The sequence below is a fragment of the Nicotiana attenuata genome, unplaced genomic scaffold, assembly GCF_001879085.1.
Source record: "Nicotiana attenuata strain UT unplaced genomic scaffold, NIATTr2, whole genome shotgun sequence".
Taxonomy (NCBI): Eukaryota; Viridiplantae; Streptophyta; class Magnoliopsida; order Solanales; family Solanaceae; genus Nicotiana; species Nicotiana attenuata.
This window is the reverse complement of record NW_017673043.1, coordinates 113610-129331: the sequence shown is the minus strand read 5'-3', so window position 1 is coordinate 129331 and position 15722 is coordinate 113610. Positions and strand designations below refer to the sequence as shown.

The 15722-nt window shown below is 36.9% G+C and overlaps 1 protein-coding gene across 1 annotated transcript; it reads left to right on the top strand.

Moving 5' to 3' along the window:
* The first annotated feature begins 7400 nt into the window (after positions 1–7400).
* Positions 7401–13855, top strand: LOC109215278 (myb-like protein I). The gene is made up of 2 exons (XM_019379310.1): positions 7401–12590; positions 12822–13855. Exon 1 carries the CDS (start codon positions 7520–7522, stop codon positions 9497–9499), a length of 1980 nt encoding a protein of 659 aa, XP_019234855.1. The 5' UTR covers positions 7401–7519; the 3' UTR covers positions 9500–12590; positions 12822–13855.
* Positions 13856–15722: the final 1867 nt, after the last annotated feature.

Sequence of the window (15722 nt, the reverse complement as noted above, 5' to 3'; positions counted from 1 at the left end):
GGTCTAAATTAAATATTTACATGCTAAAATATAAAAAATCTTGGGGAGGGTCAAAAATCACATGACTACACCGTATTAATTTTATTCTCCCACATCAGTTTGGAATTGAAACTCCCATGTTTTTATTACGACTCACGTTTTGGAACTATCACTTTTTTTATAAAACAAAAGAAAAATTCAACTACTCCAACTAAAGTTGGAGTTTTGTCTAAAAATATACACTTGCCATTTAATATTTGATGACACTTAGCAATGTAAGAGGGGTAATGTTTAGCCTTTCGTATTCTATATAAAATAGATAGATTCTAGTAAGAGATTCGGTTGTCTTTCACGTTTTTGCCATTCTCTTTAAATTTGTCGTAGTTATTGAATCTTTGATCTCCATAATCGTCGATCTAACAATGTAGGAATCTAGTGATTTTTTTTTTTTCATTTTCTTTAGTTATTCACATTATGTATAGCTGAAATTTGTATACTTAATTGACAATTTACATTAATTCACTTATCAAATTTTTAATCAATTTGTTCTAGCTAGTTTTCGGCGTAGTCCAGTTTTCCTTGTTTAGATAATCGTGTACTCTCGTCACAAGTCACAACCATACCATCTTTTACAGCATTTCTACTTTTCTACTATACTAGTTAGGTGCAGTCCGTGCACAACACGGGCCCAACATATTGGTTAAAAAGGATTGCAAAGCTATGAAGTAAACAGTAGGTTTAACACATAAACAATCAAGCCACGTACTATAAAATGTGATGTCGTTTATTGCTCTTAGAGAATTGGAGATTACATTTTCTTGTGAGACTTCCATAAGTTCCAACGGGAAGAACATAACTTATTAAAAGTAAGAAGTTTAGACAATACTTACAAAATATATATCTGAAAATCATATCTTGTAGGATTGTGCTATACTTGACCTCTCTTACATTTGCTTCACTTGCTCAAGCCTGCACAGTAGTAGCTACTAATCAAATACCGTTTTATAGTCAGCAAATTTTCAAAGATTCGAGTGAAGAAGTACATAAAAGAGTTAAAGCTACTGCTCCACCATGAAGAGCGAAGGAGTAATTTTATGAGATGACAGGCATCATGTCACGATCCATTTCCATAATAGATCGTGATGGCGCCCAACACCATTATCAGGCAAGCCAACGCGGAAATCTAATTAAGTTCTCATTTTACTTTCACCAAAAATAAGTGCAGCAATTCCTTAAGTTAAAGTTAAAAATCAGAGATGATCAATAATGTGCCAAAAATAATATTACAACTATAATAGTCTAGTAATGTGTGTGCCAAGACCTGGTGTCACAAGTGCGTGGGCAGCTAGTAGAATATACAAAAGAATAATACTATCCTACTGTCTGAAATAGAGTAGACAACTAAAAGTAAAGAAAGACTCCATCGGGCTGCTGAACGGCATAGGAAGGGAGCAACTCACCGTGGAATCCCGGTCGGTCAAGGGTATGCATCAGCCTGGTAACCAGATGTACCTGCCTCAGGTCCTGTACAATTAAGTACAGAAGCGTAGTATGAGTACATAAATAATATGTACCCAGTAAGTATCATGTCTAATGTCGAAGAAGTAGAGACGAGAGGTCGACATGACACTTACTAGGGTCAAATAACATGATAAGTGATATACTAAGCATGAATAGCACAATAATTAACAGTCTATAGCATGAAGCAACAAGTCCTTTACTAGATGTTATCACATTTAGCCATTTACATTTCGGAGCATATAACAAAGTTCCATCCACAGCAAATGCCAATCAATAAGCATGCGCAAGTAGTGTCGAGGTCGTACGGCCCGATCCAATCATAAAATAAAGTGTGCACTGCCGGAGGGTCGAACGGCGCGAACCATAGATGCATCTATTACCCCGCTCGCGAATCATACATGCGATGCGGTCAAATGTATTTAAATACAACAACAGGTAGAAAGAATAATCATCAAGAGAGAAAGTACTCACAAATTATCAACTTCTCTTTAAAAGGGGCAAGAAAGTAGTGTTCCAACTATTAGATCCGTTTACCATATTCAACATGATATAGGCAAATCTCAGATTAGTCATAGGGTCACAAGAACATCACATAAAACATGCTTTAGGGTCCTAAACTACCCGAACTTAAGCATAATAGTAGCTACGCACGGACTCTCGTCACCAAGTGCGTACGTAGCCCCCGCATTTAGTGGCAAATTATTCAATTATTACACCTAGGGGGACAATTCCCTCTTACAAGGTTAGATAGGAGACTCAGCTCGCTCCAAAGTGCACTTCCAATGCCGAGAACGAGTCCAAACCCTCAATTCAGAGCCGAACGATCCAAAACTAGTTAAATGAGGTAGGAACTAATCAATATAAGCTCACAAGATCGTATTCTAGCTATTTAAGCAATTTTCCAACCCTTACCACAAGTTTCCTAAAATCCGACTCCGGGCCCACGTGCCCGGATTCCGAAATTTTTCGAAGGAAGTTGTTCTCTATAACCTAAGGATCAATAAAATATGATTTCTAATTCATTTCATAACACATTTCGTGGTTTAATCTAACTTTTGTCAAAACTCTAGGTTTTGCTCTAACCCCATGATTTTACCTTAATCCTAGTGTTTAATCTACCTAAGACATAAGTATTAAGCTAAGAATAGGTGGAATAAGCTTACCTCAAGATGCTAGGTGGAAGTCTTCTCTCAAAAGCTCCCAACGTCGCCCATGGAGGAGTGAAAAGTGTCAAAAATTACTTAGAACCCGAATTAAATGAAGCTCACTGCTTCAACGATTTCCGCATCTAGGGTCAGGGTCCCGCATCTGCGAGAGGAGACCGCATCTGCGGAATTGGCTAAAATGGCTGGGACCGCTTCTGCGGTCTAGAAGCCGCATCCGCGTAGCCGCTTTTGCGGTTTCGCCTGGCCAGCTCTGGGCCGCATCTGTGAGGCTACGACCGCTCCTGCGGTCTCGCACCTGCGGTCGAACAATCGCAGATGCGGTTATGACAGAAGCAGATGCTTCAGCACTTCTCAATATTTCCAACTTCACTCGAGCCTCGTCCGTTTGACGCTCGGGGCTCTCGGGCCCCGCCCAAACATACCGACAATTCTGAAATCACGAGACGGACCTACTCGAACCTTCGGAACGCCCGAAACAACGCTAAATCTAAGATTCACCTCCTAAAACCAAATGAATCAAACTTATGAATTTCAAGTTCTTAATTTTCCTCCAACGAGCCGAAACACACTTAAACTACTCGGATTGACACCAAATTTTACGGGCAAGTATTAAATGTTATATCGGACCTGTACCGGGCTCCGGAACCAACATACGAGCCCGATACCCATGTGATCAATCATTAATTAGTTTCTTTAAATCCTTAATATTTCAGATTAACAATTTCTAATAAAAATTCATTACTCGGGCTAGGGACCTCGAAGTTCGATTCCGGGCATACACCCAGGTCCCATATTTTCCTACGGATCCTCCGGGACCGTCAAAACACGAATCCGGTTCCGTTTGCTCAAAATGTTGACCAAAGTCAAACTTAGCCTTTTAAGAAAATCCTAAGGAATCAAATGAACATATTTCAACCCAAACTCTTCCAAATTCTGAATCAACCACCCCCGCGGGTCGTAAATCAAATAAAGCAAGCGCGAAAAGTTTTATTTAGAGGAACGGGGTTCTAAGAAGCAAAACGACCGGTCGGGTCGTTACACATCATAGTCCTCTTATATGTATGTTTCTAACATCAATTGTTCTCCATGTTATTCTGTTCATTTAAAGTAGTCGACTGTTCTAGCCAACTATTTCAATTAACTATTACAGTCATAAGCATATACCGTAAGTATCCATGAGGGCCGGTCACATTTCAAGTCTATAAGGTTCATTGGAAGAATCGAATTTCTTGTCACACCATAGCTTGGAGTCTATATCCAGGTATTTTAGTTTGTCCTATTTTGCAAATTAAACAAGCACTTTGCAATATAGAGATACAATACACTATGTAAAATAAATATCACAGGTTTTATTTGTTCTTTAAAATAAGTAATATCTCACTCATTTACAATTTTAATTAACTCGAATAACTAATTCTGGTGCTGCAACCCAACCAACGATTCGATAAGAGTAGATTCGTTTGTCTAGAACACAAATAAAGGTGAGAATAAATGAGAAATAAGAAACAAAACCATGACAGAACCAGCACTTACATTTCTCACATCAGCATCTCGAGCGTTAATTAAGATTAAGTATTCACCAATATGAATCTCACTTGGTATTAGACATGTAATTACCTGAAAGTAATATAATATAGGAAGCATGGAAGAAGCAAAGAGGATTAACTGATAGTACATAAACGAACAACAAATTCTTCTTCCTTAAAATGCCAAAAATTGAGCTTCTTTATTGCACGCTGATAAGCACTATAATGTGCACTCACACTTTGCAGTTTTCGATTGGAATAAGCAAGGCAAGAAATGACTCATTCAGCGTGACTGAATTTTTTTCAATTACCAACTGTAATAGACAACAAATAAAATATCAAGAAAGAAAAAAAAGACACTATTCCGACTCTCGCTATCAGAAAGACGTTATTCTAATTCATGATATCAGTATTCTTGCGGTATGAACTAAACTAAATTAAAGCAAATTGTGCACCAACCACAGGCAATTGGGAAAGTGTGTTTGAAACCGTTGTATTAATAAGATTAGGATAAGAAAAAAGGAATAAGCACGATTTGACATAATATTAATTCTCGTGTACTATATCAACTATGTTCTTCATTTTATCTAGCTAGTGCTAAGAAGAAAAAAGTTCGAGCACAAGTATTTCATAATTGAGATTTGAGACAAACCTGCATTATCTCAAGAATGTCTGGCACTAAGTTGAAGTTGTTGTACATGCTTGCTGCACCAAAAATAGATTGAACAAGAACCAAATAATGAGCAGTTTCCACATAGCAACATGTGTACGTTGCCATCCAATCTTTCCGACGTAGATTTTGTTTACTTGAATTGAAGTAATAACTAAATGAATGTATTACTACGCCGTCAATATGTGCCGAGCATCACCAAAACACTTAAATTTGTAGGAGTCAAGTAATTGGTAAAACTTACCGATGCACATGAATAATATATCTATGAAATATGAACAACCAGGTATTGAAAGGATCATCCACATTAATTCATTCTTTGAGCGGATTTCCAACGGAATCAATAATGTCATTCGGCATGATTTCCCGCAAATGCTAGGACATCTTGACAGATACCAGATCCAAGATGGTTTAAATTGGATCCATGGGGTATGCACGACCTCGTAAATCCTTTTATACGCTACCTGTGGCCATCAACACCTAGGAGAAACAGCAAACTGATACAGAAATTATATGACTCGACTCTGCCTAATAAGATTTTTTAAATATACTTTTGGATGTTGTTGGAAGTGCTAGTAGTATCTCCAACTATAAGAAGAGAGCAGTTGGAACCTGCAGCAAGTTTGGTTCGACGTCACCTCGTTGTGAGTGCCTCTATCTGTTCTCTTTCTTGACAAATTTATTTTCCACCTTCACTTTTGTGAGTAGTGCCTCATCTTCTGCATCTGGTTTTGGTTCTTTTAGCAAGGGAACTGCAAACAAAATAAATTACATCCATATACAGTTCCTTCCATAAATCATATGGAGTACAACTTATTAAAATTATCTACTTAAGAATGAAGACGAAAGTACCTTTTGAATTTAAATAGGATGGTTAACGTCATATTAACTAACATCACGGTCAACCAAATCAGCAAGGCGTCTGCCACCAATTTATATTATGTCAGCAACAGAAAGCATCATTTTATTTATTCTCATTTTGGTACTTCCCTGAGCATCAAGAGCCAAGATAAACTTAAAAAACCTAGATAAAGAGCACACCTTTCAACTTTCATTGTGCAAATCACGAACAAAATATATTAATTACATGCGCCCTGCATATATCATGATACAAAATCAGGTCAATACACAAATCAAAAGTTTGAACGGTCTAATGGAAAAAGGAACTTATGCATTCATACTACACACAAACGTTTTTGCTTTTATGCTTGTCCATCTTTTTTCAACCTGTCCATCTTCTCTACTCCAGTTACTTAATTTGTAGCCTGCTATACACGTGTTTTTCATTGCTTTTATAGATAGGTGCAATTTCACTCTCATATTTGATGCTAAACTTTTAGGTGAATAGTTAAAGGAATATTCGTCCATTTTAGCAGTTACCTCTCGCATAAGTAGGAAGAGTATAAGGGCCTATGTAGAAACAATATATTTTTGTTCAAACATACAGCTTTCCTCAAGCTCAAGAGTTAATCGAGGAAATTACATTTGCTCCTTTTGGCATAAATATAGGCATCCTTCACAAAATAATTGAGTATTTTGATTTACGTAGCGCAATGCACTACAACTTGTATTCGATAAACCTAAATTCTTAACCGTACCTCAAAATGATGTCTAAAAAGAAAAATAAAATGTAAATTAGAGTAAACATGACGCAATCTAGCCATAATTGATTCAATATTGCAGGGAAGATCAAATTATATTTATTACGCAGTTACTCTACGTTGGGTACTTGAAGTTGGAGTTGTCTCACCACTTGCCTATTTTGAGGCCTTGACAGGGTTGCTCCACACCAATCCTGTCAAAATTCTCGTGTACTATCTTCACACAACTTACAAATAGTTTTACTAATACACAAATAAAATTTCGGTATAGATATCTGAACTTTACAATTTCAGAAAGGAGCAAAAGGTAAGAAATTCAAACCTTAGGCTTGCTATTATCAAATAGTCTTAAATTTGATATGAACACAGAAAGTTCAACGGTTAAACACAACAGAGTAAAAAGAAGAGCTGTTCAACCTAATTTATTTTTAACTTTATTAGAAATTTGGAGTATTTAGTATTACTATTATTATTTCAATTGGCACAAACTCCCCCAACCACGAAATCAAAACATGCGATATCATCTTCGCTTTAGTACCAGTATTACTTGATTCATCCTTCTCCCATAGTTATTGAGAGATCATATTTATATCGCCTGGGATGGTGATATTTTTTCTGCATTAGACCTCTATAAACAGGTTCAACAAAAGTATAAATAAAACATGAATGTACGCACTAAAATGGACTTTATAACCCACAAAATAAAGGATAATCGCATAGACAAAATTCATATATTATAGTTGGAGAAACACAATTATCTATAAGTAGAACTAAATATTAACTTTTTCTTGCTTTAAAGAAGAAAACTCACTGTTTAAAGATCGCTTTGGAGCAAAACAAAAAAAGAAGTATCTCAAGGTTAATTCGATACAAACCAGCTAGTCAGAATTTGAAAAAATTGAATTTTATTACGGAAATAGATATGTTTCTTTATAGCTATCTAATTGAGTCACACCTAAGACAATTATTTAACACACGCAATATTCTCTCTCCGTACAGTAAACCTTTGGCACCCTCAAACGGTAACTTTAGAGCGTCACCTTCACGCTCCGCCCCATGGCGCCGTCGGACGGAGCCGTACCGATGCGTACTACCTATCAAACTGAATCTCCTACTATGGCTAACCCGACTGTTGAAGGAATTGCAAATATTCCAACATATGCTACCACAATCACCACTGCTACACCTCCTCCTACCACTACAATCTGCCATCCCAGAGAATCAGTCATTGCTAGGCATACCACTCACAATGGAATGCCTGCAATGATCTTCAAATCCAAGGATTACTACGGAATAATGGCTGAAGAATGTAGACTCACTATTGTTGGAAGATTTTTGAAACCAAGGCCCCAAATTGAAAAAATTAGGTCTACATTCAGAGAGCGTTTTCCGGTTAAGGGCAGAGCTAAAATCGGAGTATATGACAACTATAATGTCTTCTTGGATTTCACAAACGAGGATGATTTCAACTCAGTATGGTACAGAAGAGTCGTAGAAATCGACGGACTTCAGATGTGGCTACAAAAGTGGACGCCAGATTTCAGACCAGATGAAGATATTCCAATTGTTCCGGTATGGGTTTTACTTCCTGGCCTCCCATTCAATATGCACACTTGGCATTATGCCAAACAAATTTGCAGTGAGGTTGGTACTCTACTAGCTCTAGATGTTGTGACAGGGGGTAAAACTAGGCCAAGTATGGCCAAAGTTAGGGTGAAAATTGATCTGCTCAAACCTATTATAGACAGTGTATTTGTGGGATCAGAGGATGAGAACGCACCGCTGAAAGGATTTACTCAAAAAATCGAATATGAGAACATCCCTAAATATTGTAAGCAGTGTAAAAAGCTTGGGCATAACCTAATGAATTGCAGAATCCTTGAAAAGAAAAGAGCTTTAGAAGCAGAGAAAAACAATCAAGATGATAACTATATACAACTGGAAGAATGGATCAGTGGAGTACAAAAAGAGAAGAATGAAGAAAGAGGGGAAAACAAAAGAAATCTTGAATTATCTACAAAAGAGAACAGCAAAGAACAGGATGAGCAGACACAAAATACAATCAAGGGCAAGTCTTTGGGTGGGGAAGCAAATATAGAAGAAAGAACTGCCCAAACAATCCGAATGGGTACACAACATACTTTGGAGACTAAACAAGATCATGATATTTTTTTGACTAAGGAAAATGATATTGTATCCATAGCAGTAAGAACTGGAAAGAAAAAGAAGAAAAGGAAGAACCAAAAGAAAATGCCAAAGAAGAAAGGTAAGGTGGTTTTCAAACCAGTTCTTTCGGGCAATAAATCGAACTCCACTTCCAGGACTTCTACAAATCAAAACCAGATCTATACAGCTGAAAATATGACCAAAAACAACAGCAATATGGAAGAAAAGCAGGATACCAATAATAACAGTATGGGAGCTAAGCAATATACAAATATGCATAGCAACCAACTTGTTGCAATGGTACAAGAGAGTTCATTAAATGAACATATGCATGGCAATAGGTTGCAGTCAACAGAATCAGAGAAGGAGGAGAATTCTGTTAATAATGAGCTACCAGATATAAATGCAGAGAAACAAGAGATAGCCACAGAACAGATATTGGAAGAAAAGAGAGATCAAAACAAAAATCTCGACATGGCATCCAAAGAAAAAATAACTACTAAAGGAAATGATGCTGCTATTGAATCTAGTTCTTGTTCCACATGTCTACCAATAAATATCATTGAGCATCCTGGTAAAGAATTAATGGTAGAGTTGTATGCAGATCAGAGACAAACATCCTATAACAACACTGAAAGAACTATTGATCATCCGATACAAGATCCCTCACTACATCAAAGTCTTGAAGGACTCAATCAGAGAGAAGATAGCAGACAAGACAAAAGTATTACAGAAGAAGAAGAATATATACTAGAAGGGAGGGGAAGAAGCAGATCCAGAAACTCCAATAGAAGAAACAAAAGCAGAACCACATCCTCTGTAAAGAGGGCACAAAAGAATGATACTTCCCTCCAAAGACTCCATGATTAATATAATCTTTTGGAATATTAGGGGGGTAAGGTCAAAAAAGGCCATACATAGGCTAAAACAACTTATCGACATCAATAACACTCTCTTTACTGCAATCATGGAACCTATGGTTGACAAGGATAAAATTGAGGGGTACAGAAAATTTTTGGGTTATCAGGAATGCATTTCTAATGACAACGGAAAGATTTGGTGCTTCTGGAAGAATATCAGTCAAATTTCTATTATTAACAATGAGGATCAACAGATCTCCATCAAAATTGATGATGGATCGACCAACCACCCTATAGTTATCACTGCAGTTTATGCTAAGTGCAGTAATATAGAGAGAAGAAAACTGTGGAGCAGCCTGAAGAACATCAATTTGTCTATAAATGGACCGTGGTGCATTGGAGGTGACTTTAATGTTATCCTGGAGCCTGAAGAAAAATTAGGTGGCAATCCTCATAGGATGCACAGGAGTTTAGAATTCCAGAATAGCATGAATAATTGCGGAACTACTGACATCGGTTATACAGGTCCAAAGTTTACTTGGTGCAACAACAGGAGACCTCGAAAAAGAATTTGGAAAAGGCTTGATAGAGTTTTAATTAATGATAAGTGGTCTCAAAAATTTCAAAACACTACCGTCAGACATTTAGTGCGGACTGTATCAGATCATAGGCCGTTACTCATGAATTCCTTTGACTCTAATAATACTCACATTAAGTATTTCAAATTCCTTAACTTTTGGACTTTACAGGAGGGATTCCACAATCCTGTTAAGGAAGTTTGGCATACTAATATTACTGGCAATAGCATGTGGAGACTTCAGTCTAAATTAAAGCTCCTTAGCAGAACGCTATCTCAATGGTCTAGAGAGGATATTGGCGACATTCATGAACAAGTTCTGAAATGGGAGGAAAAAATTCAGAGCCTTGAAGAACATGAGATTACCACCAATACTGAGACAGCTCGGGAAGAAACCAATAAGGCACATGCGGAATATATTAGATGGCTGAATATGCAAGATTCCCTACTAATCCAAAAAACAAATATCAAAGGGTTTAAGGAAGGAGACAGAAACACCAGATATTTTCATAGTATGATCAGAGAAAAAAGAAGAAAGCTTCAGCTAAACAAGATCAAAAAATCATAAAGGCAAATGGATACAGGGAGACGATAAAATAGCTAAAGTTGCTATTAAGCATTTCAATTCCATATTCAACCTTCCTGTAGCTAACTTGGATCCTACTTTACTGAATTGTATCTCTAAAAGGATCACAGAAGAAGAAAGCGACAACCTTAATAAAGAACCAAGTGAAGAAGAAATTAGACATGCAGTTTTTAGCTTGTCTGCTTCTAGTGCAGCTGGTCCAGATGGCTACAATGGCACATTCTTCCATAACTGCTGGGACATCATTGAAGAGGTTATCAACGCTTTGTCTGGGATTTCTTCAAAGGTACTCCTCTTACTAAATTTTACACACATACTTGCCTTGTCCTTATTCCTAAGATAGATGGCCCCTCTTCCTTTAATGATTTCAGGCCTATAAGTCTTTCTAATTTTACTAATAAGATTATTTCTAAGATCTTCTCTAATAGACTTAACCCTCTATTGACCACTCTTATTTCCACAAATCAAAGTGGCTTTGCTAAAGAAAGACTCATTTCTGAAAATGTTCTATTAGCACAAGAAATTGTTCAATCTATCTCACATACGAATAAAGGGGGCAATATTGTTTTGAAGTTGGATATGGATAAAGCCTATGATAGGATGTCTTGGACCTTTGTTACTTCTGTTCTTAGGAAATTTGGTTTCTTTTAATTCTGGATTTACATGATTATGAGTCTTTTATCTGGAATTTGGTATTCTATTATTATTAATGGTAATAGAAAAGGCTTCTTTACATCCAATCAAGGTTTAAAACAAGGTGATCCTTTATCCCCTTCCCTCTTCATTTTAGCTGCTGAAGTTCTTACTTGTTCTCTGAATAATCTTCTTTTACACGACAATTTCATCCCCTTTTCTATGCCTAAGGGAGGTCTCCAAATCAACCATCTTGCATATGCTGATGATATTGTTATATTCACCAGTGGTAATAATGCTTCTATTAACCTTATCATGAAGACCATTAAGAACTATGAGAATAGCTCTGGTCAGAAGGTTAACACTGACAAAAGTTTCTTTTTAACTGCACCTCAAACTTGTGCTACTAGAATCAGTAGAATCAGGAATGCTACAGGCTACATGGATAAGAATTTTCCTTTTACATACCTAGGATGTCCAATCTGTACAGGGAGAAAGAGGATTGTTTACTTTGATTGCTTGGTTAATAAAATAATTAAGAAGCTTAATGGGTGGCATGGTAAAATACTTTCATATGGAGGTAGACTTATTCTTATTAAATATGTTCTACAATCTCTCCCTATATATACTCTATCTGCTATGTCCCCTCGCAAGAGCACGTTTAACTTGATTGAAAAGTATTTTGCTAACTTTTTCTGGGGCTATTCTGGGGAACATAAGAATTATCATTGGAGATCTTGGAAAAAATTATGCTTCCCCTTGGAGGAAGGAGGCATTGGAGTGAAAAGAATGGATGTCTTTGATAATATTCTAGCTACAAAAAGGTGGTGGAGGTTCAGGACCATCCCTTCTTTGTGGGCTACTTTCATGAGACATAAATATTGCCCAAGATCTCACCCCGTGAGTAAAAAGAATGCTTCTGGTGACTCTCATGCTTGGCAGAAGATGAGAAAGGTTAGAGATAAAGCTGAACCTCACATCTTCTGGATTATCAGTTCGGGAAATTCTAGTATGTGGTGGGACAATTGGACTGGTAAGGGCCCTTTGGCATCCTTGTTACCAGATATCAACAACAGTCCTAAAGTGCTAGTCAAGGAGTTCATTCAACATGGAAACTGGAATATGCATAAACTTAGAGGCTCCTTCCCAGAGGACATTGTTCAAATCCTTATAAATGTCAACATTGGAAAGCAAGACATCCCTGATCAAGCCATATGGGAACTCACAGAGAATGGAAAGTATTCCAATAAAACTGTTCTAAACATCTTCAGAGATGTCAAGCCTAAAGATCAATTCTTAAGCAAGGTATGGCACCCTAACATCCCCTTTAAAATTTCCTTCTTAACTTGGAGATTATGGCTGCCTTAACTTCCATTTGATGAGGTAATTCTTAACTTTGGGAAACAAATTATTTCAAGATGTGTATGTTGTACTAACCACTCAAATGAGTCTATACAACATGTTTTCATAGAAAGTGATGCAGCTAGGTACATTTGGAAATTCATTGGTGCTCATATGGGTATCATCCACAAACAGATTCCCATTAGAGGGTGGTTTAACCACTGGTGGCAGCAAAGGAGCAAAAATGTCATACACAAACAAGTTCTACAAATTACTCCTATCATAGTATGTTGGGAGATTGGAAAAATAGGTGCTCATGTAAATATGATGATCAAAATAGATTCAATTTCTACAAGATGAAGCAACAGATAATATAGAACATACAAGCTGCAGTTCATAGAACCTTCCCTAGGTGCAAACTGACTTTGCCTTGGATCAAATAGTGTGATGATATGATAAGATTACAACTAGTTCCTGAAGCTATTATTGTAGCTTGGAGGAAACCTCTCCTAGGATCCTTCAAACTCAACACCGACGGTAGCTATATACATGAGAATGGGAAAGCAGGTCTTGGTGGTACTATGAGAAATGATGAGGGAGATTTCATTATGGCATTCTCAGTCCAAGCCAAATGCAGTAGCAATAATGATGCGGAAACCCAAGATGCTTTATTTGGGATCAAATGGTGCATACAAAATGGTTACTCTAACTTCAATATAGAGTTGGATTCCCCCCTGGTGACAAACATGGACTCCCTCCTGGTGACAAACATTTTAAAAGAAGGAAATACGGACAACTACAAAATGAAGCGGATCATCGAGAATATTACACAGTATATGAACCAAGCCAAAATCACTCCTATGCAATGCTATAGGGAAGCAAATCAAGTGGCTGACTGCCTTGCTAAATTAGCCACAACCACCTCTAGCAGTAACATATATCTTTCCTTCCAACAACTTCCTAGAGGTGACAAAGGCCCTTTCATAATGGATAAATTGCAGATGCCTAGCATTAGGACAAAGTATGATAAAGCAATTTTTTTTGTAAGCTAACCAAGTTGTGATAGTATCACACAGAGGTGAAGTGTATGTAATCACGCTTCTGTGTTTTTTGGTAAGGATATATATATCCTTGTGTTGTAATCGTTGGAGGTAAGGCTATCCCCCTCCTATTTTTGAAGATAAATACAACACCCCCAGTGAACCCTGGGAAATTATATTAAAAAAAAATTTGAGTCACACCTATTTAGCACAGAACAATCATGGAATAGCAAAATTAGAATGTATGAAGAGAATTCAAAAAAAAAAAAAAAGCACTGAAAGAGAAAAGACAAAGAAGACAAGAGAAAGAAAAGATGAAGGAAAAAGAGGAGAAGATATGGGCAAAATTAATTGAAAGAGAACATACCAGCAGGTAAAAGATCCAACAACATAAACAAAGCTGAGAAGAAGAGCATAGAGAGACATGGGCGTATCTAGAGTATAGTGTATGGGTTATCGGGAACCTACTAACTTTTGCGAAGGCCCTGTATTTTTATAAAAGTTTTACTAAATATTTATAAATATTTAACAGTGAACCCAGTTATTATGGTATATTAATTTAAGATTGCGACAGGAACCCATAAACTTCAAATTCTGGATCCGCCTCTGTAGACAGATGTTGACACCTAATTTTTCTCTATATATTTCTTATATGCAAAATAACTTCAAAATGGAATATATATGCATATGTAAGAATATTCAAGGGTTTTTATTATTTTTTCATAATATTTAAAGGTTTTCAAATTAATTTATTTTCATCTTTTATCCATAAAAAAATCAATGATTATTTCCAAAATTATTATTTTGGTAATTCATTTGTTGGACTTTTATATTTATGCTAAGATATAGCTAAGGTATTTTTTGCATATTTTTATAAATTTTATTTTAGTAATTTTAAGCTAAATTGCATATAATTGCAATATTAGCCCCTTTTAGATTTAATTGTGTTTTATATTCATAAATTAAATTCAGTATTTTTAAATTATTAATTATATGTTGTAAATCCTCTTAGTGCTTTAAATTTATTTTCAGAAATTAACTTACTATTTTTTATAAAAAAATTTAAAAAAAAAAAGGAAAATGGCTATTTAAATGATAGCCCAATATCATTTCAATTACAGCCTAAAATTGAGCCTCAATTTGAACCCAATTTTCCGGCCCAATTCCCACTCAAACCCGACCCCCTAACCTAATTTAAATGACCCAACCCGGTCGCCCCGCCTAACCCCTTTAATCCTGGCCGTTGATCAAAATGATCAACGGCCACCATTTGACCTTTCCTTTTTAACCCCAAACGACCCCTAAACCTATCTCATTTCTCACCTATCGCCGCCCTTGAACCCCCCTTCTCTCTCAACTCTCTCTGAAACTCTCATGAACCCTAGCCGCCGCCCTCTCACCCCACCCTAATACCTACCTAATCTATGACCTTCCGTGGTCATTTGAGGCCTGTACCAGCCTTCCATGGCTCCTATGTGTTTGCTTCTATGGTTCATGACCAGACCTCGAATGAGTCTGGTCCAGTCCTTGCTCGACTGTTGTTCATGGCCCTTCTCCGGCCATCCACGACCTTTTCCGGCCATCCATGGCCTTTCAAGGCAGGTCCTTGACTTTTTCCTGTTAGATCGTTAACTCTCGAGACCTTTCTCGTTTCTTTTGGGTTTTCTAAAACCCTAATCTCTAAGACCTTTCAATTTCTTTAGATCTACTTTAGATCTGTACTTGCTATGAGTGTTTTAAGTGTTCTCTCAAAAGTTTTTCAACTTTCTTTCAAAAAACTGTCACACCTCCTCTTTTACACACCTACCCCGGAGGATAATCTATAAGGGAGTTTTTTCATTTAAAGTGACATTATTCGAAATGGGATTATTTATTTATTTTTAGAGTCGCCACTTGGGATAGGATTGGCTTTTGGTGTCCCAAGTCACCGGTTTAACTTGAATCCCAAATCGAAGAAAATTTTGACTTCCCAGTTGGAGTCTGCGAACCAGAAATTCTGAATAAGGAATTCTGTTGACCCGAGGGAAGGTGTTAGGCACCCCCGGATCCCGTGGTT